Here is a 19,224-nt window from a genome sequence, read left to right on the forward strand (position 1 = left end):
CTCACCTGCTTCACCGATGCAGGCCCTGCAACAATCGAGACACTCTCTCAGCAGCTGACCTTCTACACAAGCTGTGTGTGTGTGTGGTTGGGTGGGTGGGTGTTAGTTAATTAGTTACTCGAAGGATTTCAAGATTTAATATGCACAAGCGATAACACTGCAAAAGCAGCCCAAACCAGAAAAGACGGCTGGCAAAAAATGGCTGACAAATTAAACGCGTGTGCATTGTACTTACTGAAAGCAGCGTTACGGATTTTGCAAATGTTCATTTTTTTCCCTCCTTTTAAACAACTGTGTGTTTCCGGAAGTGTTCAGCCATCAATAAATAATTATGCTGCGTATGCCTGCCGGAACACGTGCAGCGAGCGACACACCAACACATACACGCGCGCGTGAGAGAGCGCTGGACACATAAGAATAATAATACTTCATTACATTGATATAGTGGTGTTCTCAGTATTCAAAGCGCTATCCACACAGGGAGAAACCGGGAACCAAACCCACAATCTTCCAGAGTCTCCTTACCGCAAAGCAGCAGCACTACTACAGCTCCACAAGGCAGTTAAAGAATGCACCGGGCTTGATTTTGTTTTCACTTCTGTTTACAGCGATCGGGTCGTAAATAGCATTGTTGCAATGTTACTTTTCTTGGTGGCTTATTACATTACGGATGTTTCACATGTTCATTTTTTCTGCTGTGATTAAAATACATTAAAAAAGTGTTTCTCAACTGTGACTCCGGAACAACTCAGTACGTAAGCTATATTAAGCGTCAACAACGAAGACTCGCTACACCTTAATCTACAAGTACTGACAACTGTGCCGTTCAGGAAGTGTTCACCCATCAATACATAATTATGCGGCGTATGCTACGCCGCGGGTTGGCTAGTATATATATAAATCTTATATATAAAGCAGACTGTAACAATCTTGCGGTCTTGTATGTATGTTTTTATCCAGTTGATCGTTTCTAGTGTACTCTGTAAAAGCAACCAACAGTTTTATCATGAAAAATCCGTAGTATTATTTGTTTGTCGTTTAATGTTCAGTGTATTTTCATCTTCTACTATTCTTATTATAACAATGTTGTAGTGGTAATAGAATTAAATCAACCTAATAGTAATATTAATTTAATTGACCTTTTTTTGTCATCAAATATTCTGCATGTAAAATCTTATTACTAAAAACTACTTATTACTACTATTACTTATTACCTTGAACATATTCCACAATTATATTTTGATGAATATAGGCTATCTATTATATTATATAAAGTGGAACCTCGGTTTGTGAGCATAATTCGTTCCGGAAACGTGCTCGCAGTCCAAAGCACTCGTATATCAAAGTGAATTTCCCCATAAGAAATAATGGAAACTCAGATGATTCGTTCCACAACTCAAACCTATTCATATAAAAATGATTAATACAAAATATAAAGTAAAAATACATAAAACAAATGAACCTGCACTTTACCTTTGAAAAAAATCATGGCTGGTGTGAGTTTCTAAACTCTTGTGGGATTCAACCCAATGGGACGACACGCGGAAGAACGTCCCAAAGCAATCGGAGTCTCCCAGCGCTGTAGCCGTAAAAGCGAATCCAAAAAGACCACGGACATGCTGTAAGCGCCTGCTGTCGATGGGTGATACAAGGGACAAGGAACATTATAAATGCGGAGGGCACAGTACTACTTGGCCACGATCCTGCCTGACTGCTGTGTCTGTGTATAGGAGAGCGGCAGATCCCGCTACAATAAATAACCGCGCTGTTGCTGTTTCAAGCTGAATAAAGCTGGTGTCGCTAAAGTACTGAGACTCAGCTTCGTGTTTTGGGTGTAAGACAGGGACTCGCACGTCACAGTGCACACACACACAGTCACAATGCTGTAGTAAACAGTATATGCTCGTACGGATGTTGACTATAGGAGTGAGGCACACCGACTCCGGAGAATAGGAGATGATTACCCACTATCCTGCAGCGAGAGAGCGAGAGAGAAGAACCATCAGCTCAGTTGTGATCACGTGACGCTCAGCAGACAAAGCGTATACATACTACTCGTATTGTAAGACCTCACTCGTTTATCAAGTCAAAATTTATTAAAAATTTTAGCTCATCTTGCAAAACACTTATAAACCAAGTTACTCGCAAACCGAGGTTCCACTGTATAAGATAAGTAAGCAATTTTATTTTTTATCTGCCATAAACATCTTATATTTATTTTGTGAATTCAGTGGCTGTCTTTGTGATTTTTGTTTACTCATTAATGAAGGAAATGTCATTTGTTTTGCAGCATCGTATCCAACGTGTTGGTGTTACAATTTTTTCGTAAAAAAGTAATAGAAAGGTTTTTTTTAATACGTTCATAATCCGAAAACTAATGTAATTAAGTTATCAAAACTGAAGGTAAATTATAGACCAAATATTTCCAGTTTGTTTGGCTTTTGCCATATCGATAAATAAATCTCAAGGACAATCATTGAATATTGCTGGAATCAACTTGGAAGCAACCTGTTTCTCACATGGACAACTTTATGTGGCATGTTCAATGGTGGGAAGTCCTAAGAACCTTTATATATTGGGTAAAGATAGAAAAACATTGTATATAACAAGGCACTTCAGTTAACAATGCAACCACATTAGTGAGTCTTCATTGTTTGTTAATTTGTTTTTATGTTTAAAGTTTGTTGTTATTATATTTTTCTCAATTTAAAAAAAAAACAAAAACTTTACTTTCCTCCCAGGCAAGTATACTATATACAGGGTATGTGTATGAATCTCTCTCTCTCTCTCTCTCACTCTTTCTTTCTCTCTCTCTCTCTCTCTCTCTCTCTCTCTCTCTCTCTCTCTCTCTCTCTCTCTCTCTATATATATATATATATATATATATATATATATATATATGTATATATAAATAATTATTCATTGCATTTGTAGACTGAGTCCCAACCTAATTGTATAGGTGGTTACCTACCAGGTCAGGTTGGGACTCAGACTACGAATGCAATGAATGTAATTACTCTGGACCTACAAGCTGTCAAATAAACGAACCACACGCCTTGGCACAGCGTAAAGGGGCTTCGTCTTTGACACTGATGTCCGAGGTTCGATCCCCGCGAGGGGAACAGTAGAGTGTGTACGCCTGATAAGCCCAAATGAGGTCGAAACATGTGTCACATACTCTTTGCATTATTTGACAGTAAATTATGCAATATATATATATATATACTGTGTATGCGTGTGTGATTGCGTGTGTATGTATGTGTGTATGCGTGTGTGATATATATACTGTATATATATACTATGTATGTGTATGCGTGTATATATATATATATATATATATTTGCAGTTGGAGATCCACAAAGGGAGAAAAAACGAATCACGTATCATAAAATAGTTTTATTCCTGAGCTTTCAACCCCTGTCAGGGGTCTTCATCAGAGGATAATGCTTAGACTTACAAGAATCAAAGGCAATATATAGCAATACATTCAGTGGGGGGTGGGTGGAGGTGACTAAGTCCGTATGATCAAAGGGGGGGGGGGGGGGGGTGGTGTATCGTTAAATTAAAGTGCATATGTCCTTCTTAAGTTGGCATATGCTGGGTTTATGTCCAAGTGTCTGTTAATGGCATTTTCATCTGATAGCCAAGACTCGGCCAACTCTCTGGCGCTTTTTGTACTGGCCTTAAATAGTCACCTCCACCCACCCCCCACTGAATGTGTTGCTATATATTGCCTTTGATTCTTGTAAGTCTAAGCATTATCCTCTGATGAAGACCCCTGATAGGGGTTGAAAGCCCAGGAATAAAACTATTTTATGATACGTGATTCGTTTTTTTCTCCCTTTGTGGATCTCCAACTGCAAATATGCAAACCGTATCACAGACTTTCTCTTCCATATATATATATATATATATATATATATATATATATATATATATATATATATATTGTGGGACATGGCCGGCCTTTTATCCCAGCCAATACCCCCAGGCCGCCAGGTGGAACCCTGCCTGCAACACAGAGGTGCCCCAAGTTCCAGCAGGGCATCATGGACAGTGGAGTTTTTCATCACAGCCCCACTGGATACCATGGGAACCTTCAGGGGACGCTGCAGAAAGGCCCAGAGACTATTATGTGCTCTATAACCCGGAAGTACGTCGTAGTCATAGCGACAGGAAGAATGACGTGCTTCCGGGGTGAAGAAGAAGAGTTTTTATCTGACCCCGAAGTGTTCCAGGTCACGTGGACAGAGACGGCGAAACACTTCCAGGTCAAGGACTATAAAAGGACTATGGGAAATCCCAGACATCGAGCTGAGCTGGGTGGAAGGGTGGCAATGCGTCTGGTAGTGGAGGATTGTATTGACTAGTGTATTGATTGATTTATGATTATTGTGGAGTGGAGGGTGCTTTGTGCACTGAATATTGTTCAAATAAATTATATTTGGACTTTTACTTGGTGTCGGGAGTCAAGTCAGAGGATTCAAGAGGACGATAGCACCCTCTATCTGTCACAATATATATATATATATATATATATATATATATATATATATATATATATATATATCCATCCATCCATCCATTTTCCAACCCGCTGAATCCGAACACGGGGTCACGGGGGTCTGCTGGAGCCAATCCCAGCCAACACAGGGCACAAGGCAGGAACCAATCCCGGGCAGTGTGCCAACCCACCGCAGGACACACACAAACACACCCACACACCAAGCACACACTAGGGCCAATTTAGAATCACCAATCCACCTAACCTGCATGTCTTTGGACTGTGGGAGGAAACCCACGCAGACACGGGGAGAACATGCAAACTCCACGCAGGGTGGACCCGGGAAGCGAACCCGGGTCTCCTAACTGCGAGACATATATATATATATATATATATATACTAGGGGGCTTTGCCCACCAGGGGCACGCTTCATGCTAGCCACTTCGCATCTCTGCTGCTTGCGTTGTGAAGGGGGGGAGGCTAAATGCTTGCTAAGGTTACGACATCTGTTGCGTTCAATAAGGCGCTATTTGAAACTGTGTGCCCTTCATGCCTTACCTACTGCAAGGCAGATCTTAAGCTGGGACTATTCTGCAGTCAGAGAGACGAGAATTAATTAGAATATTCCTTTCAATTTATCTTGTGAGGGTTATAATACATAGACTATGAATTAATTTATAGGTAGACTTTTTAAGAAAATACTTTTATCAGTTTAACACAACCTGAATAACCAATAAATGTCTCATATTTTTCCAATACAAGCACTGTATGCAATCCTAGGTGTTTACTTGTGAAAGTTTTTTTATTGTTATTTTGTCCCCTGATTCCTCTCTGATGAAAATGAGATAACGTAGGCATTAAAATGAGGCTTTATGTGTGGTCAATCTGAGTGAGCCAAAAAGAAGTACCACATTTCAAACATTTATTCTACAGAAACACAATAAGATAAAATAAATTTCATTACAACACAAGGAAGGGCATACAAATTAGATATTTTTCCTCTGTGTTTTAAAAATGATGTCTTCAAGGTGGTGGCCATTATTAGCAATACACTCTTCGGGAGGATTTCTGAATGCTCGCACGACTCATTTGGCCATTTCAAAGGGAATAGCAGTGATTTTGGGGCAAATAGCGTCCTTGAGGGCTTCAAGGTTTTGAGGTCGATGTGTGAGCTCGATTAAGAGATGACATAATTGAAGTGTTTAAAATTATGAAGGGAATTAGTGCAGTGGATCCAGACTGTTATTTTAAAATGAGTTCATCAAGTACACAGGGACACAGTTGGAAACTTGTTAAGGGTAAATTTCGCACAAACATTAGGAAGTTTTTCTTTACACAGAGAACGATAGACACTTGGAATAAGCAACGAAGTAGTGTGATGGACAGTAATATGTTAGGGACTTTCAAAACTCGACTTGATGTTTTTTTGGAAGAAATAAGTGAATAGGACTGGCGAGCTTTGTTGGGCTGAATGGCCTGTTCTCGTCTAGAGTGTTCTAATGTTCTAATGATGGATTCGTTGTTTTTGAAGAACACCTAAACAGAGAAAGCACAGTGCACACCGGACCAAGACATATTGCAGACTGAAAACCACAAGGGATTACCTATCAAAGGACCCTCACCCCAACTCACTTGGCTGCCACTACCTTGCGCAATGACCTTGATAAATGTGCTACTTCATTTTGGCTCATCCTGTACATGATGCAAAAGTGTCCCCGTTTGTGACTTTGAAAATCTGGTCTCCATACAATTTTCCATCAGAGTGCCACATTCACCTGATATCCAGGATGGTCACTTGCTGTAATAAAGTTTGCCTTCCATTTCTGTTATTCCCTAATATTTGTCATACCTGAAGAGTTTTGTCAGACATGCTCAAGCAAAGAAGGAAGTCATTACAAAAGCTTTTTTTATTGATTTTTTTAGATTATTTGGCAATTGCAAGCTGTCACTGTGTTTCTTTATATGCGTGAGTAAATAAGAGTGATCCCTATGGTGGTGTCCAGACCGGTTTTCAGCCTTTTTCCTAACCCTGGTGATATAGCCTTTGGCCCCCAAAACCTTCAAATAGATTGAGAAGGTTCTAAAATTCTTTATGTGCATGAATAAATAAGAGTGATCCCTATGGTGGTGTCCAGACCGGTTTTCAGCCTTTTGCCCAACCTTGGTGAGATAGCCTTTGGCCCCCAAAACCTTCAAATAGATTGAGAAGGTTCTAAAATTCTTTATGTGCGTGAGTAAATAAGAGTGATCCCTATGGTGGTGCCCAGACCGGCTTTCATCCTTTGGCCAACCCCGGTGAGATAGCCTTTGGCCCCCAAAACCTTCAAATAGATTGAGAAGGTTCTAAAATTCTTTATGTGCGTGAGTAAATAAGAGTGATCCCTATGGTGGTGTCCAGACCGGTTTTCAGCCTTTTTCCCAACCCTGGTGATATAGCCTTTGGCCCCCAAAACCTTCAAATAGATTGAGAAGGTTCTAAAATTCTTTATGTGCATGAATAAATAAGAGTGATCCCTATGGTGGTGTCCAGACCGGTTTTCAGCCTTTTGCCCAACCTTGGTGAGATAGCCTTTGGCCCCCAAAACCTTCAAATAGATTGAGAAGGTTCTAAAATTCTTTATGTGCGTGAGTAAATAAGAGTGATCCCTATGGTGGTGTCCAGACCGGCTTTCATCCTTTTGCCCAACCCCGGTGAGATAGCCTTTGGCCCCCAAAACCTTCAAATAGATTGAGAAGGTTCTAAAATTCTTTATGTGCGTGAGTAAATAAGAGTGATCCCTATGATGGTGTCCAGACTGGTTTTCAGCCTTTTGCCCAACCCTGGTGAGATAGCCTTTGGCCCCCAAAACCTTCAAATAGATTGAGAAGGTTCTAAAATTCTTTATGTACGTGAGTAAATAAGAGTGATCCCTATGGTGGTGTCCAGACCAGTTTTCAGCCTTTTTCCCAACCCTGGTGAGATAGCCTTTGGCCCCCAAAACCTTCAAATAGATTGAGAAGGTTCTAAAATTCTTTATGTGCGTGAGTAAATAAGAGTGATCCCTATGGTGATTTCCAGACCGGTTTTCATCCTTTTGCCCAACCCTGGTGAGATAGCCTTTGGCCCCCAAAGCCTTCAGATAGATTGAGAAGGTTCTAAAACCCACCTAAATGAACTCATTCCATTGAAGGCCACTGCACCTGCACAACCTGATTTTTTTGGTGTTACTATACATTTTGTTAAACCATATTTGGCAGTCGTAGTCACCAAGTAGCATGAGCCTGTTTAGGCACCTAACTCCATAACTGATCTAACCCTGTATGTGAGTGCATCTTTCAGATTACAGAGGCTTTGGAATATATACAATGAATAGTGTGAAAAATGAGAGTGAAGTATTGAAATAACAAGATGAGCTTAACATCATTACCTCACTTAAATAGTGATCACACACTCTCAGCACCTAGTGGTAATTACAGAGAAGAGCCATCTAGATGGGTTCTAGGAAGCACTTCTCCACATACAGGATAATGGAAATTGCATCATGTAATTCAAGTGGAGTCCCAGACAGCTGCTCAAAACACCTGGGTGACATTTTGGGGCAGCTCGGCTGTTTGCTAGTTAAGACATTGAAGAACTAAATGGGCTTCTGTCCTTTGTTCTTATGTGCTGCTTTCTGTTCCTAAAATTTGAAGGTTCTTCAGAAGAAAAAGGTCAAACTTAAACAAATCAATATTTTTTCCTTCCTTCCCTTGTAGGCCCGAGCTTGTTGTCAAGAAACTCCGCTATTATGCACGCTACATTGTTGTCTGTCTGTTGCTCAACAAAATGGACCTCGTGAAAGAATTAGTAAAGGTGAGTGTTTTCTGTTTGCTCGGCTAGTTACTGTGATGTTTATAAGATTGTGTTGTCAGCTGCAGACCTCCTGGAGCCACATAATCCAAATTCAGAGTCACATTGTTATGAACTAGGAATCCTGAAGCACATAAATTCCTAGAATTTCCAAAATCACTTTCTGTAGATGCCCACTAGATGCAGATATCACTGTCAAACCCCGGCTAGTAATGAGGGCAAACACGGGATCTTCATAAAAATAAACAGTTTATTTTCACAAAACTGCAGTGAAACAAAAGCAAGCACTGTAGAGCACAAAAGGCAAAGTCGAGTAAAACAAAAAGGCAGTGCAGTGTAGATGATCAATGTCCCAATACAGAATCCAGCAACAAATGAAAAAGACTGAGCAACAGGTTAAATTTCCAGCAACGACAATAAGCAGGGACAAAACACAAGGACTCACCATTCCCTGGCATGTTCAAAAAGAATCACCAGGAACTATTGGGAGACCCTTTAAATTTATAGGGTGGAGAGCGGTTCCCAATGATAATTGGAAAGTGGCCCCGCTTCTTGGGGGACCACCCACAAAACATAAAGAACATAACAAAGGTAACTGATGTACATAAGTAAAAATAAAACTAAAGGCTGATGTACATAATCAACACAAATAGGAGGAGTTTCTTTATATCTGTCTTTATCATGTGTTTTGTGGCTGGTCCCACAAGAGGCAGCACCTCCTGCCCTTTGAGGAAAACCCAGAGTCCTTTGTGGTTTGTTGAATGTGCTGGAGATCGATGAGTGCCTTTTGTGATTTTCTTCTGTACTTTTTTGTAAACTTTCCGTATTTGGACCTCTTTCTCTGTTCTTTTGGCCATTCAAATGCACAGTCCTTTGCGGTTCATTGAATGCGCTGGGGGTTGGTGAGTGTCTTTTGTGATTTTTTTTTTTATCTGCTTTTTGTGAACTTTATGGATTTTGACCTTTTTCTCTGTTCTTTTGGCCATTCTTTAGCTTTGTGTATTGGTACTTTCTTTGCTTCGGGATTGCCTATTTCAAGCAATGACTGTTTGCTTTTTCTGCTGTTTGGAGCATCACCATTAACAGAGCATTTTTGAGAAGATAAATCCTTTTATTTATAAAAATTCTGCATGCACCCTGATCATTTGTAGGCATGGTTTGACAACTTTCCTGTTGTAGTGGGCATTTTTGAGTTGTCTTTCACAACAGTTAGGCAGGAACCCAAACCTGGACAAGTCACTAGTGTTGTAATTTAATCTCATAAGCTGCCAGGGTGGTCAAAGGACTTTAAAACACTCAAGGAAGCAGGCCAGTATCCCAGCAGCCTGCCTATAGTAGGTGCACCAAAAGACAGCCCAGCTTCCACTGAAACGACTGGCGTCAGCCTACACCACACAATAGTACAGTTCTCTCCCAAAGTTCAAAAACTTATTCTATAATCTCCTAAAACGCACTCAACATGCTACACAAAGGAGAGGATCACGGTTACAAGCCGCACCTGGCTAATACAGAGCAAGGACTCATCAAATCTATATAGAGGAAATTTTATTAAAGGAAAATGTAAAATACAACAAAAGCTTTAAAAGAGTAAAAAAAAAAAGGGTTGCAAAAGGAAATCTTAGTGAAAAAGCCGATCTGTACGAAAATTAATAATTAGTAATACTCTGAAATTGGAAATCTGAAAGAGAACAAGAGTGAAGTGCACTGGACATCAATTCTCAGCCTGCCTTCATAGGGCTGGGGTGGCCCCTAAACTGTGATGGACGGCTGACCACCCATAAAATACATGGCTTAGAAGAGAATTGGATATTATATATAGAAAATAAACAATGACAAAATCTCTCTATTATATAAAAAAAATCTTTCAACACGACGAGATTTTTAAAAGAGAAGTCCCGCGAGACGAGAATATTGCCATGATATCCTAAAATCCACCACCAGCTCCTTGGTTTTGCTGGTGTTCAGGTGTAGGTGGTTTGAGTCACACCATTTAACAAAGTCCTTTGTTAGGTTCCTATACTCCTCCTCCTGCCCACTCCTGATGCAGCCCATGATAGCAGTGTCATCAGCAAACTTTTGCACGTGGCAGGACTCCGAGTTGTATTGGAAGTCCTATGTATATAGGCTGAACAGGACCAGAGAAAGTACAGTCCCCTGTGGCGCTCCTGTGCTGCTGACCACAATGTCAGACGTGCAGTTCCCGAGACGCACATACTGAGGTCTGTCTGTAAGATAGTCCACGATCCATGCCACCAGGTATGCATCAACTCCCATCTCTGTCAGCTTGTCCCTAAGGAGCAGAGATTGGATGAATATGTTATTTTAAAGTGATATCTCCACAGATTCAATACATTATAATTCATTCCATATTATAATTCTGGTTATGGGTATGTTGACTCATGAGATTAAAGACCAATCAGGCTTTTTGCTAATGACATTGTGTTTTGTAGCACCAGAAAAGAGGAATTGAAGAGGAAGTTGGGAGAATGGAGAAGATAGAGGATTGAAGATAAATTAGAAGAGGGCAGAATATTTAAGGGTTAATGATGATCAGGATTCAGAAGTTAGCATGCAGGGAGAGCTGGTGAAAAGAGTGGACAAGTTCATATAGCCCAAGATGGAGAATCAGATGCAGGGATTACCCCATAGAGTGCATTGTGGTTGGAACAATTGGAAGAAGGGATCAGGAGTATTGTGTGATCAAAGACTTGAGGCAGAGGTTAAAGGTAAGGTTTTTAAGACAGTAGTAAAATGTGCAATGGTGTATGGAGCTGAGAGAAGGGCACTAAAAGGAGTGCTGGAGAGGAAGTGAGATGTAGCAGAGATGAGAATGTTGAAGTGGAAGTATGGAGTTAATAAAAAGGACAGAATAAGAAATGAGACAATCAGTGGTGCAACAAAAGTAGGAGAGAAATCTAAGAAAGTCCAGGAAACTAGGTTGAAGTGGTATGGATGTGTGATGAGGAGAGATGATGAATATTCAAGCAAAAGAGTGATGGGAATGGACGTACCTGGGAGGAGAAAGCAAATGAGGAAAAGTGGTTGGATAAAATTAAAGGGGATCTGAAGGAAAAGCATCTAACTAAGAAAGTGCAGGACCAAGCTGTATGGAGAAGGTTGATCAACCACATCAACCCCACATAGAAGTGGGAAAAGGTTAACAGAAAGGATATTTGTACAGATCTCACAAAGTTTTTGTCGTTTTCTCCTCTGAGGTGCACTTTGTCCACCTCCTACTGACCTCAACTCTCTCTGACATAAGGTGGAACAACTGTGTTTATGCTGGACCCAAGTGTACTTCCAGTGCCAAACCATTGCACCCAGGAAGCACCACCAGGTGAAGTGAAACATCCATAAAAACAAGGATGCCCCCTTCTGGCAATTCCTCTGGTGGCTCCCTAGGAACCCAACAAGGCTGCACTCTGGAACTACAGTTCCCATGTAGCCCTATGGGTCCAAACCGGAGGTACATCAGAGGAGCACTGCCACCTAGCATACTGGGGGAATAGTCATATTTGAGAAGCAGGCCCCCTACGTCCATCCATTATTCACATTCAGGAAGGGAGCAGCACCCATCCTGGCAGTCCATTCATAAAAGACAGGGTGGCAGTCCATCTTTGTCCATCACAGTATATAGAAACATGTAGTACCTTTCTGTAGAGAACAACATCACATATGCTGTATATACAACATGGAAACGTAATGCCTTTCTATAGTGAACCCCACATGTCAGGTGAGTTCAGATAGAAATTAACATGAAAGTGCTTAAAAATACATTCAGTAATCGTATCTTACCCTCTGTGTGTTGTTTTGTAGGATTTATCAGATGAAATCGAAGATTATACACATCGTTTTAACACAGAGGACCAGTTGGAATGGAACCTGGTTTTGCAGGAAGTGGCAGCCTTCATTGAGGTGAGCCTCCTAATGTCTTTTTGTTGGATCCTGGGAAATGTTAGATCCACATGAGATTATAATAAATAATGAAATCTTGTTTTTCAAGGCGGATCCAGTGATGGTTTTAAATGATGACAATGCTGTAGTGATTACGTCCAATCGACTGACCGAAGGAGGGGTGCCTCAGCTGGAACAGGGCATGATTGTGGGGCAGCTAACACTGGCAGATGCCTTAATTATTGGAAACTGCAATAATCAGGTAAAAATGCATCTACACAATTATGACAGTATATGGGCTAAAGGTTGTGTGGATACCTGACTATCACACCAATGTGAGCTTGTTGGATATCCCTTTGCAAATACACAAGCATAACCCTAACCCAGAAATGAATTTTTTCATTTGTTACTCACCCCTTGTACTTTGTTGTGGTGGTGAAAATGTTTTAATCCCATGTTTTTATGCAGAATAGAAAGAAAGAACTTTGTGACATAATTGAAGCTAATAGTGACCAATTCTGGACAATGCTTTCCATAAGTAATGTAATAAACAGTCTCTACTGTTAGTCCTGATGCGGTGAGGGGGTGATGAAGTTTGGGGAGCACTCCTTCCGATGAAGCACAATGACCAATCCAACACCACTCACATGACAGGCAGGCACAAGACAGTCCATACATCTGTACAGGTTCGACGATCCAGGATAGAAACGATATTTCACAGGAGGTATTGGAGACAAGACAGACAGGTGAATGTGAACACAAAACCACCGAGGGTTTGCTGCTTAGCTGGCTCCCTTTTAAATTTCCCACCAGCCCTTCCTGTCCCCAGAAGCTCCTGTGCCCACTGTAGACGTCCAGTCAGATTTACACTGTTGAAAGGATGGTGATTTATTAATTATATCCGTGGCAGAGTAAATCAATAATAATGAAGTATATTAAATGAAAAAGAAATATACACAACAAATAAACAGCTAACCCTCCCTAACTCCCCTGTGGAGATAACAAATAATAACTAGACTCAACAACAACGAACCGGGAGCGATAAACACTAATGACAAAGTCCAAAACACAGTCCAAATGTAGCAGCAACAGATGATGATGATGGATGAAAGAGAAAGAGAGTTTACTGTAATGAAAAGTCAAGCAAAAGGACACCTTTTATTGGCTAACTAAAAAGATTACAATATGCAAGCTTTCGAGGCGACTCAGGCCTGAAGAAGGGGCCTGAGTTGCCTCGAAAGCTTGCATATTGTAATCTTTTTAGTTAGCCAATAAAAGGTGTCCTTTTGCTTGACTTTTCACTACATTCATAATGGCTAACACGGTACAACACCCTAGTACTACTGTTTACTGTAAGAACTGCAAAGTTTGTCCTGCCGGTATCCTGACGTGGTGAGGGGTGATGAGATTGGGAGTGCTCCCTCTGACGAAGACGAGACCAAATCCGATCAATACTCACAGTACTTGTAAACACAAGAGGGAGACCATGCATCCAGACAGGAACAATAATCCAGGACAACAAATGGTAATCCAAATGGGTGTGATGGTGATGAAACACAGACAGATGAATTCAGACCTAGTCTTGTCTTTCTGGTTCCCTCTTTAAAGGGCCCTTCTTCCTATTGGCCCCTGCGTCCTCCACTGTCATCAAATAGAGCAACACTGCAGGGACCGCTGGGATACATAATCTATCCATCCATTTTCCAACCCGCTGAATCCGAACACAGGGTCACCGCAAGAGTTTGTGTTTTTCTCCAAATATCCTCAGGCACTGTGAGTCCCATCACTGTCCAGATTGGAGTTTGTGTCCTCTGCATGTCTGCTCAGGAGATCTTTGGGTTCTGCAATTTGTCTCTCACATCACAAAGATTGGCACAATGAATAGTTAAATTGCTGCTCTAAACTACCTCTGTTTGCAGACATACATTGCATTCATGAGGTCTTCAGACCCTTTTACTTTATGCTCATCTTCCTGCGTTTTAGATTTGCTTTTAAATGGACAAATTTACTAAACTAATTTTGTCCATTAATGTACACTCGCTAATCTATAATGCAAAAGTAGTTCAGTAGTTTATAGAAGCCCCTTTGGCAGTAATTCCAGGTCCAAGTCTTTTTGGGTAAGTCGCTATAAGCTTGGCAGACCTAGATTGGGGCAGTTCATCCCATTCTTCCAGGCAGATTCTCTCAGGCTCCATTAGTTTGGATGGGAAGAGTCTAAAACTATCCATCCATCCATTTTCCACACAGGGTCACGGGGGTCTGCTGGAGCCAATCCCAGCCAACACAAGGCACAAGGCAGGAACCAATCCCGGGCAGGGTGCCAACCCACCGCAGGACACACACAAACACACCCACACACCAAGCACACACTAGGGCCAATTTAGAATCGCCAATCCACCTAACCAGCATGTGTTTGGACTGTGGGAGGAAACCCACGCAGACACGGGGAGAACATGCAAACTCCACGCAGGGAGGACCCGGGAAGCGAACCCAGGTCCACAGGTCTCCCAACTGCGAGGCAGCAGCACTACCCACTGTGCCACCGTGCCGCCCGATACATAATCCTTTTTTTTTTTTTATGCTACAACTTTTGTGTCTCTGGTTATATGATTTCTTTTAGGTTATCAGCACCCTTACAACGTTCTCAACATATAAATTTTGTTTTACGTTCTGATCTTTGTGTACTATATCTTTGTCATTCTGCTGTCGATTCTTGTGTGTTATAGTGAACTTGACTTGACTCCTGATTAACTTTCCAATTTAAAAGCTGCTGCCATCCTGTGCAGGCAGTATCATATTAAAACATCCATGAAAAAAGCTCAGATTACTTGTGTTATATGATCATAACATCCCAGGCACATGCATTTTTGCTAAAACTTTGTTAACATGTTGACACACACAGTGAAAATAGGTTATTGAACAAAACTCATAATAAAAATGTATTTTGTGTGGGGGGAAAAAAAAATATAGATATATGTAGATATACAGATATATATACACTAGTCATTTAGCCCATTAAAATAACGGGCGCTAGAACAGTAGTGCATAAACATTAGTAGGAACAGTCTATATTAAATGGCAAGGGACTTTGACCTCATTCTTTTTGTTGGTCGTATTTTTCTTTGTCTTTCAGCCTTTCTTTTGTTGATGTTTACTTGCTGAGCTGACTGTTCTTTGTGGGCTGCCGCCGTGTATTGTGTGTCTTTAATTTTCTGTGACAGTAATACAGTAATCCCTCCTCCATCGCGGGGGTTGCGTTCCAGAGCCACCCGTGAAATAAGAAAATCCGCGAAGTAGAAACCATATGTTTATATGGTTATTTTTATATTGTCATGCTTGGGTCACAGATTTGCGCAGAAACACAGGAGGTTGTAGAGAGACAGGAACGTTATTCAAACACTGCAAACAAACATTTGTCTCTTTTTCAAAAGTTTAAACTGTGCTCCATGACAAGACAGAGATGACAGTTCCGTCTCACAATTAAAAGAATGCAAACATATCTTCCTCTTCAAAGGATGTGCGCGTCAGGAGCAGAGTCTGTCAGAAAGACAGAGGAAAGCAAACAAATCAATAGGGCTGTTTGGCTTTTAAGTATGCGAAGCACCGCCGGTACAAAGCTGTTGAAGGTGGCAGCTCACACCCCCTCCGTCAGGAGCAGAGAGAGAGACAGAGTTTGTTTTTCAATCAAAAATCAATACGTGCCCTTCGAGCTTTTAAGTATGCGAAGCACCAGGCAGCATGTCCTTTCAGGAAGCAGCTGCACAAAAGATAGCAACGTGAAGATAATCTTTCAGCATTTTTAGATGAGCGTCCGTATCGTCTAGGTGTGCGAACAGCCCCCTCTGCTCAATCCCCCTACGTCAGGATCAGAGAAAGTCAGCGCAAGACAAAGAGAAAAGTAAGCTGGGTAGCTTCTCAGCCATCTGCCAATAGCGTCCCTTGTATGAAATCAACTGGGCAAACCAACTGAGGAAGCATGTACCAGAAATTAAAAGACCCATTGTCCGCAGAAACCCGCGAAGCAGTGAAAAATCCGCGATATATATTTAAATATGCTTACATATAAAATCCGCGATGGAGTGAAGCCGCGAAAGGCGACGCGCGATATAGCGAGGGATTACTGTACTGTCTTGTATGTCCGCTGGCTTGTACGTCCGTAATATACCTTTAATTTTCTCTGGGGGTAATACAGGCGTGCGTGTCGGTAATATGCCTTTAATCTCCTGTGACAGTAACACTGGCTTGTATGTGGCTGTCACTGTATTGTGTACTTTTAATTTCCTCTCGCAGTAATACTGGTTTGTTTTTCCATAAAACGCCTGTAACTTTCTGTGACAGTAATATCGCACATCGCACCGTGCCCCACACATGCGCACTTCACCAGAAGACACACACGGACACCTGGACACACACAGGGATTTTATTAAAGAGGATATAGATATACAGATATAAATATATATAGATATATATGAAGAGGGCCCCGTGGCGGATGTTTGCCGAATGGCAGAACAACCACATGCGTTACCTGGTAGGTAACCACCCATACAATCAGGTCGAGACTCAGACTACAATTGCAATGAATAAATAAATATATATATATATTTTTTTTTAATTCCATTATATAAAAAGGGTGACCAGGTAGATGCAAGCAACTATAGGCCAGTAAGCTTAACATGCATCACAGGAGAATTAATGGAAAGATTTAAGGATAAGATTGAGCAACACCTGGCAAGAACAGGAGTTTAACTAAGCAGTCAGAATGGGTCCAGAATAAGGAGGTCATGTTTTATTAACATGCTGAAATTCTATGAGGAAGCAACAAAAGGATATGATCAGAGTGGAGCTTATGAGGTGATTTATTTGGACTTTCAGAAAGCATTTGGTAAGATGCCACATGAGAGGTTAGGCATCAACCTAAAAGAAGTGGCAATTCAGGGTGATGTTTGTAGACGGGTGCAGAATTAGCTCAGACACAGCAAGCAGAGGGTTCAGGGAGCCTTATCAGAATTGGCTAATGTTAAGAATGATGACCAGCAGGGGGTTAGTGCTTCTGCAATTTTTAATATATTGTGTGAAAAGATCAGGCTCAACACATTTTAAAAGGTTTAGGGCAGCTACCCGTATATTCTCCTTGGCTGCAATGGGTTTGGTTTTAGACAGAAGGGTCTCTGTTGGGAGTCCAGACATGAACTTCTGAGGGTTTGGCAAGATGGTGGTTTTAAGTGCTCAATGCGGAAGTGACATAGGGGAACCAAATGTGACCTTCTTCTGACATTGTCCTGAGCGCCAGAACCGGAATTGACGTCATGCTGGGTGCCGGAAATGATGTTTTCAATGTTGAGTCAGACAGGTTTTCCCACAGCTGGTCTGCAGAGACAACAGGAGAAGGTTTAGTGCACCCCGCCACCCCCTGTCCTGGCGTGGAATTACCTTCGCTTGGGTCCATACAATGTCCTCCTACTTGCACGTGCATGACAATAGAAATGATTTAGACAGCAATGTAAATGACAAGCTAGTTCATTTTGCAGATGATACCAAGATATGTGGATTGGCAGATAATCGAGAATCCATTGAATCATCACAGAGGGACTTGGATAGCATACAGACTGGCAGACATGTGGCAAATGAAATTTAATATCAGTAAATGTAAAGAGGTAACATGATTGAAGGGTTTAAAATTATGAAGGGACCAGTGAATTGAGACAGTGACTTTAAAATGAGTTCAGGGTAAAATTCACACAAACATTAGGAAGCTTTTTCTTCATACGGAGAACCTCAGACACGTGGAATGAGTGAACAAATAGTGTGGTAGACAGTAGGATTTTAGGGACCTTCAAAACTCCACTTGATGTTAATTTAGAAAAATTAAGTGGATAAGACTGACAAACTTTGTTGGGATGAATGTCCTGATCTCGTTCAGATTTTTCTAATATTCAAATGAATAATTTTCCATATTCAAAGAATGTGAATCTAATTAATTACTCTTTGATCAAAAGGCTGTGCATCACAAGGAACAAAAATATTAATGTATCATACATAATTATTGCTATGTTTCAGACAGGGCTTATTCCCTGGATTGTGGATTGCATATTACGAGAGAGAGAGAGATAGATAGATATGAAAGGCACTATATACAGTTAATAGGTAGAAAAGGAGCTACATACAAAATAAATATATGGAAGACAATATATTGCAGAAAGAGAATGACAAACAAACTACCTTAACTTGTCTCCAGGGGAATATTTTGTCTTTTAACTGAAGCTCTTTTGTACTCAACATGTTAATTCAACTAAAGTAGAATTTTTGGATCCTACAAAAGTCAGCTTGATATTATTTTGGAGAAATCAGGTGAATAGGATCGGTGAGAAATCCATCTGAAACACATTGGGACCGTCCAGTCTCCACTCACACACACCCTGGGCTGAGATTTGATTCCAAATCCCTAGTGGTGGGAGGCACCAGTTCTAACCACTTTGTGCTGCAATTAGTAGCTCGGCCTGCTTTTTTCACTCAAAGATATTATTCAGTGCCATGAGATTTTTTTTTATTCCATTGGCATGTTTTACAAATGACGTACTTTGACTCTTGAGACAAGCTGCTTCTCGATGATAGATATACTCCTTTGGTCTCTGCTGTTAATCCATAAATCTTCTAGTGAATATTCTCATCTAGGACCCAGTGGAACGCCTGTCCTATTCTACCAGGCGCTGTTGTCAGGAAACAGGGAATTAATTGATTTTTCCCTCAGCCTTCCAAGATGAAATAATTGATGGGACTGATAAGCAGTTTGCTTACCAGTAAAGGCCTTCTACTTCATTAAAACTCAACTTCTCCATCTAAGGCTGTCTAATCTGAACTGTTTATTGCGATACTGAATACATAACAAGGACAGCACCACAGTTCTCTTACCTCACATCACTCGGAGTAAAGTTCTTGTTTTTTTTTTGCATAGATTGCCTTTTCTGTAAAGTTTGCATTTTCCCACCCGTGCTCATTT

The 19,224-nt window shown here is 40.9% G+C and overlaps 2 protein-coding genes across 2 annotated transcripts in view; one reads left to right on the forward strand and one right to left on the reverse strand.

The window, feature by feature from the left end:
- The window catches only part of scai (suppressor of cancer cell invasion), a 404,273-nt gene that overhangs the window by 283,467 nt on the left and 101,582 nt on the right, over positions 1-19,224 (forward strand). The window contains exons 8-10 of the mRNA XM_028809140.2: positions 8,240-8,336; positions 12,150-12,248; positions 12,337-12,489. Coding sequence (XP_028664973.1) covers positions 8,240-8,336; positions 12,150-12,248; positions 12,337-12,489 — 349 coding nt within the window. The remainder of the gene's footprint in view (positions 1-8,239; positions 8,337-12,149; positions 12,249-12,336; positions 12,490-19,224) is intronic.
- LOC127529167 (uncharacterized) overlaps positions 1-19,224 on the reverse strand; it is a 445,804-nt gene that overhangs the window by 206,708 nt on the left and 219,872 nt on the right. The window lies entirely within an intron of this gene.

Source organism: Erpetoichthys calabaricus, chromosome 9 (genome assembly GCF_900747795.2).
Source record: "Erpetoichthys calabaricus chromosome 9, fErpCal1.3, whole genome shotgun sequence".
NCBI classification, from domain to species: Eukaryota; Metazoa; Chordata; class Cladistia; order Polypteriformes; family Polypteridae; genus Erpetoichthys; species Erpetoichthys calabaricus.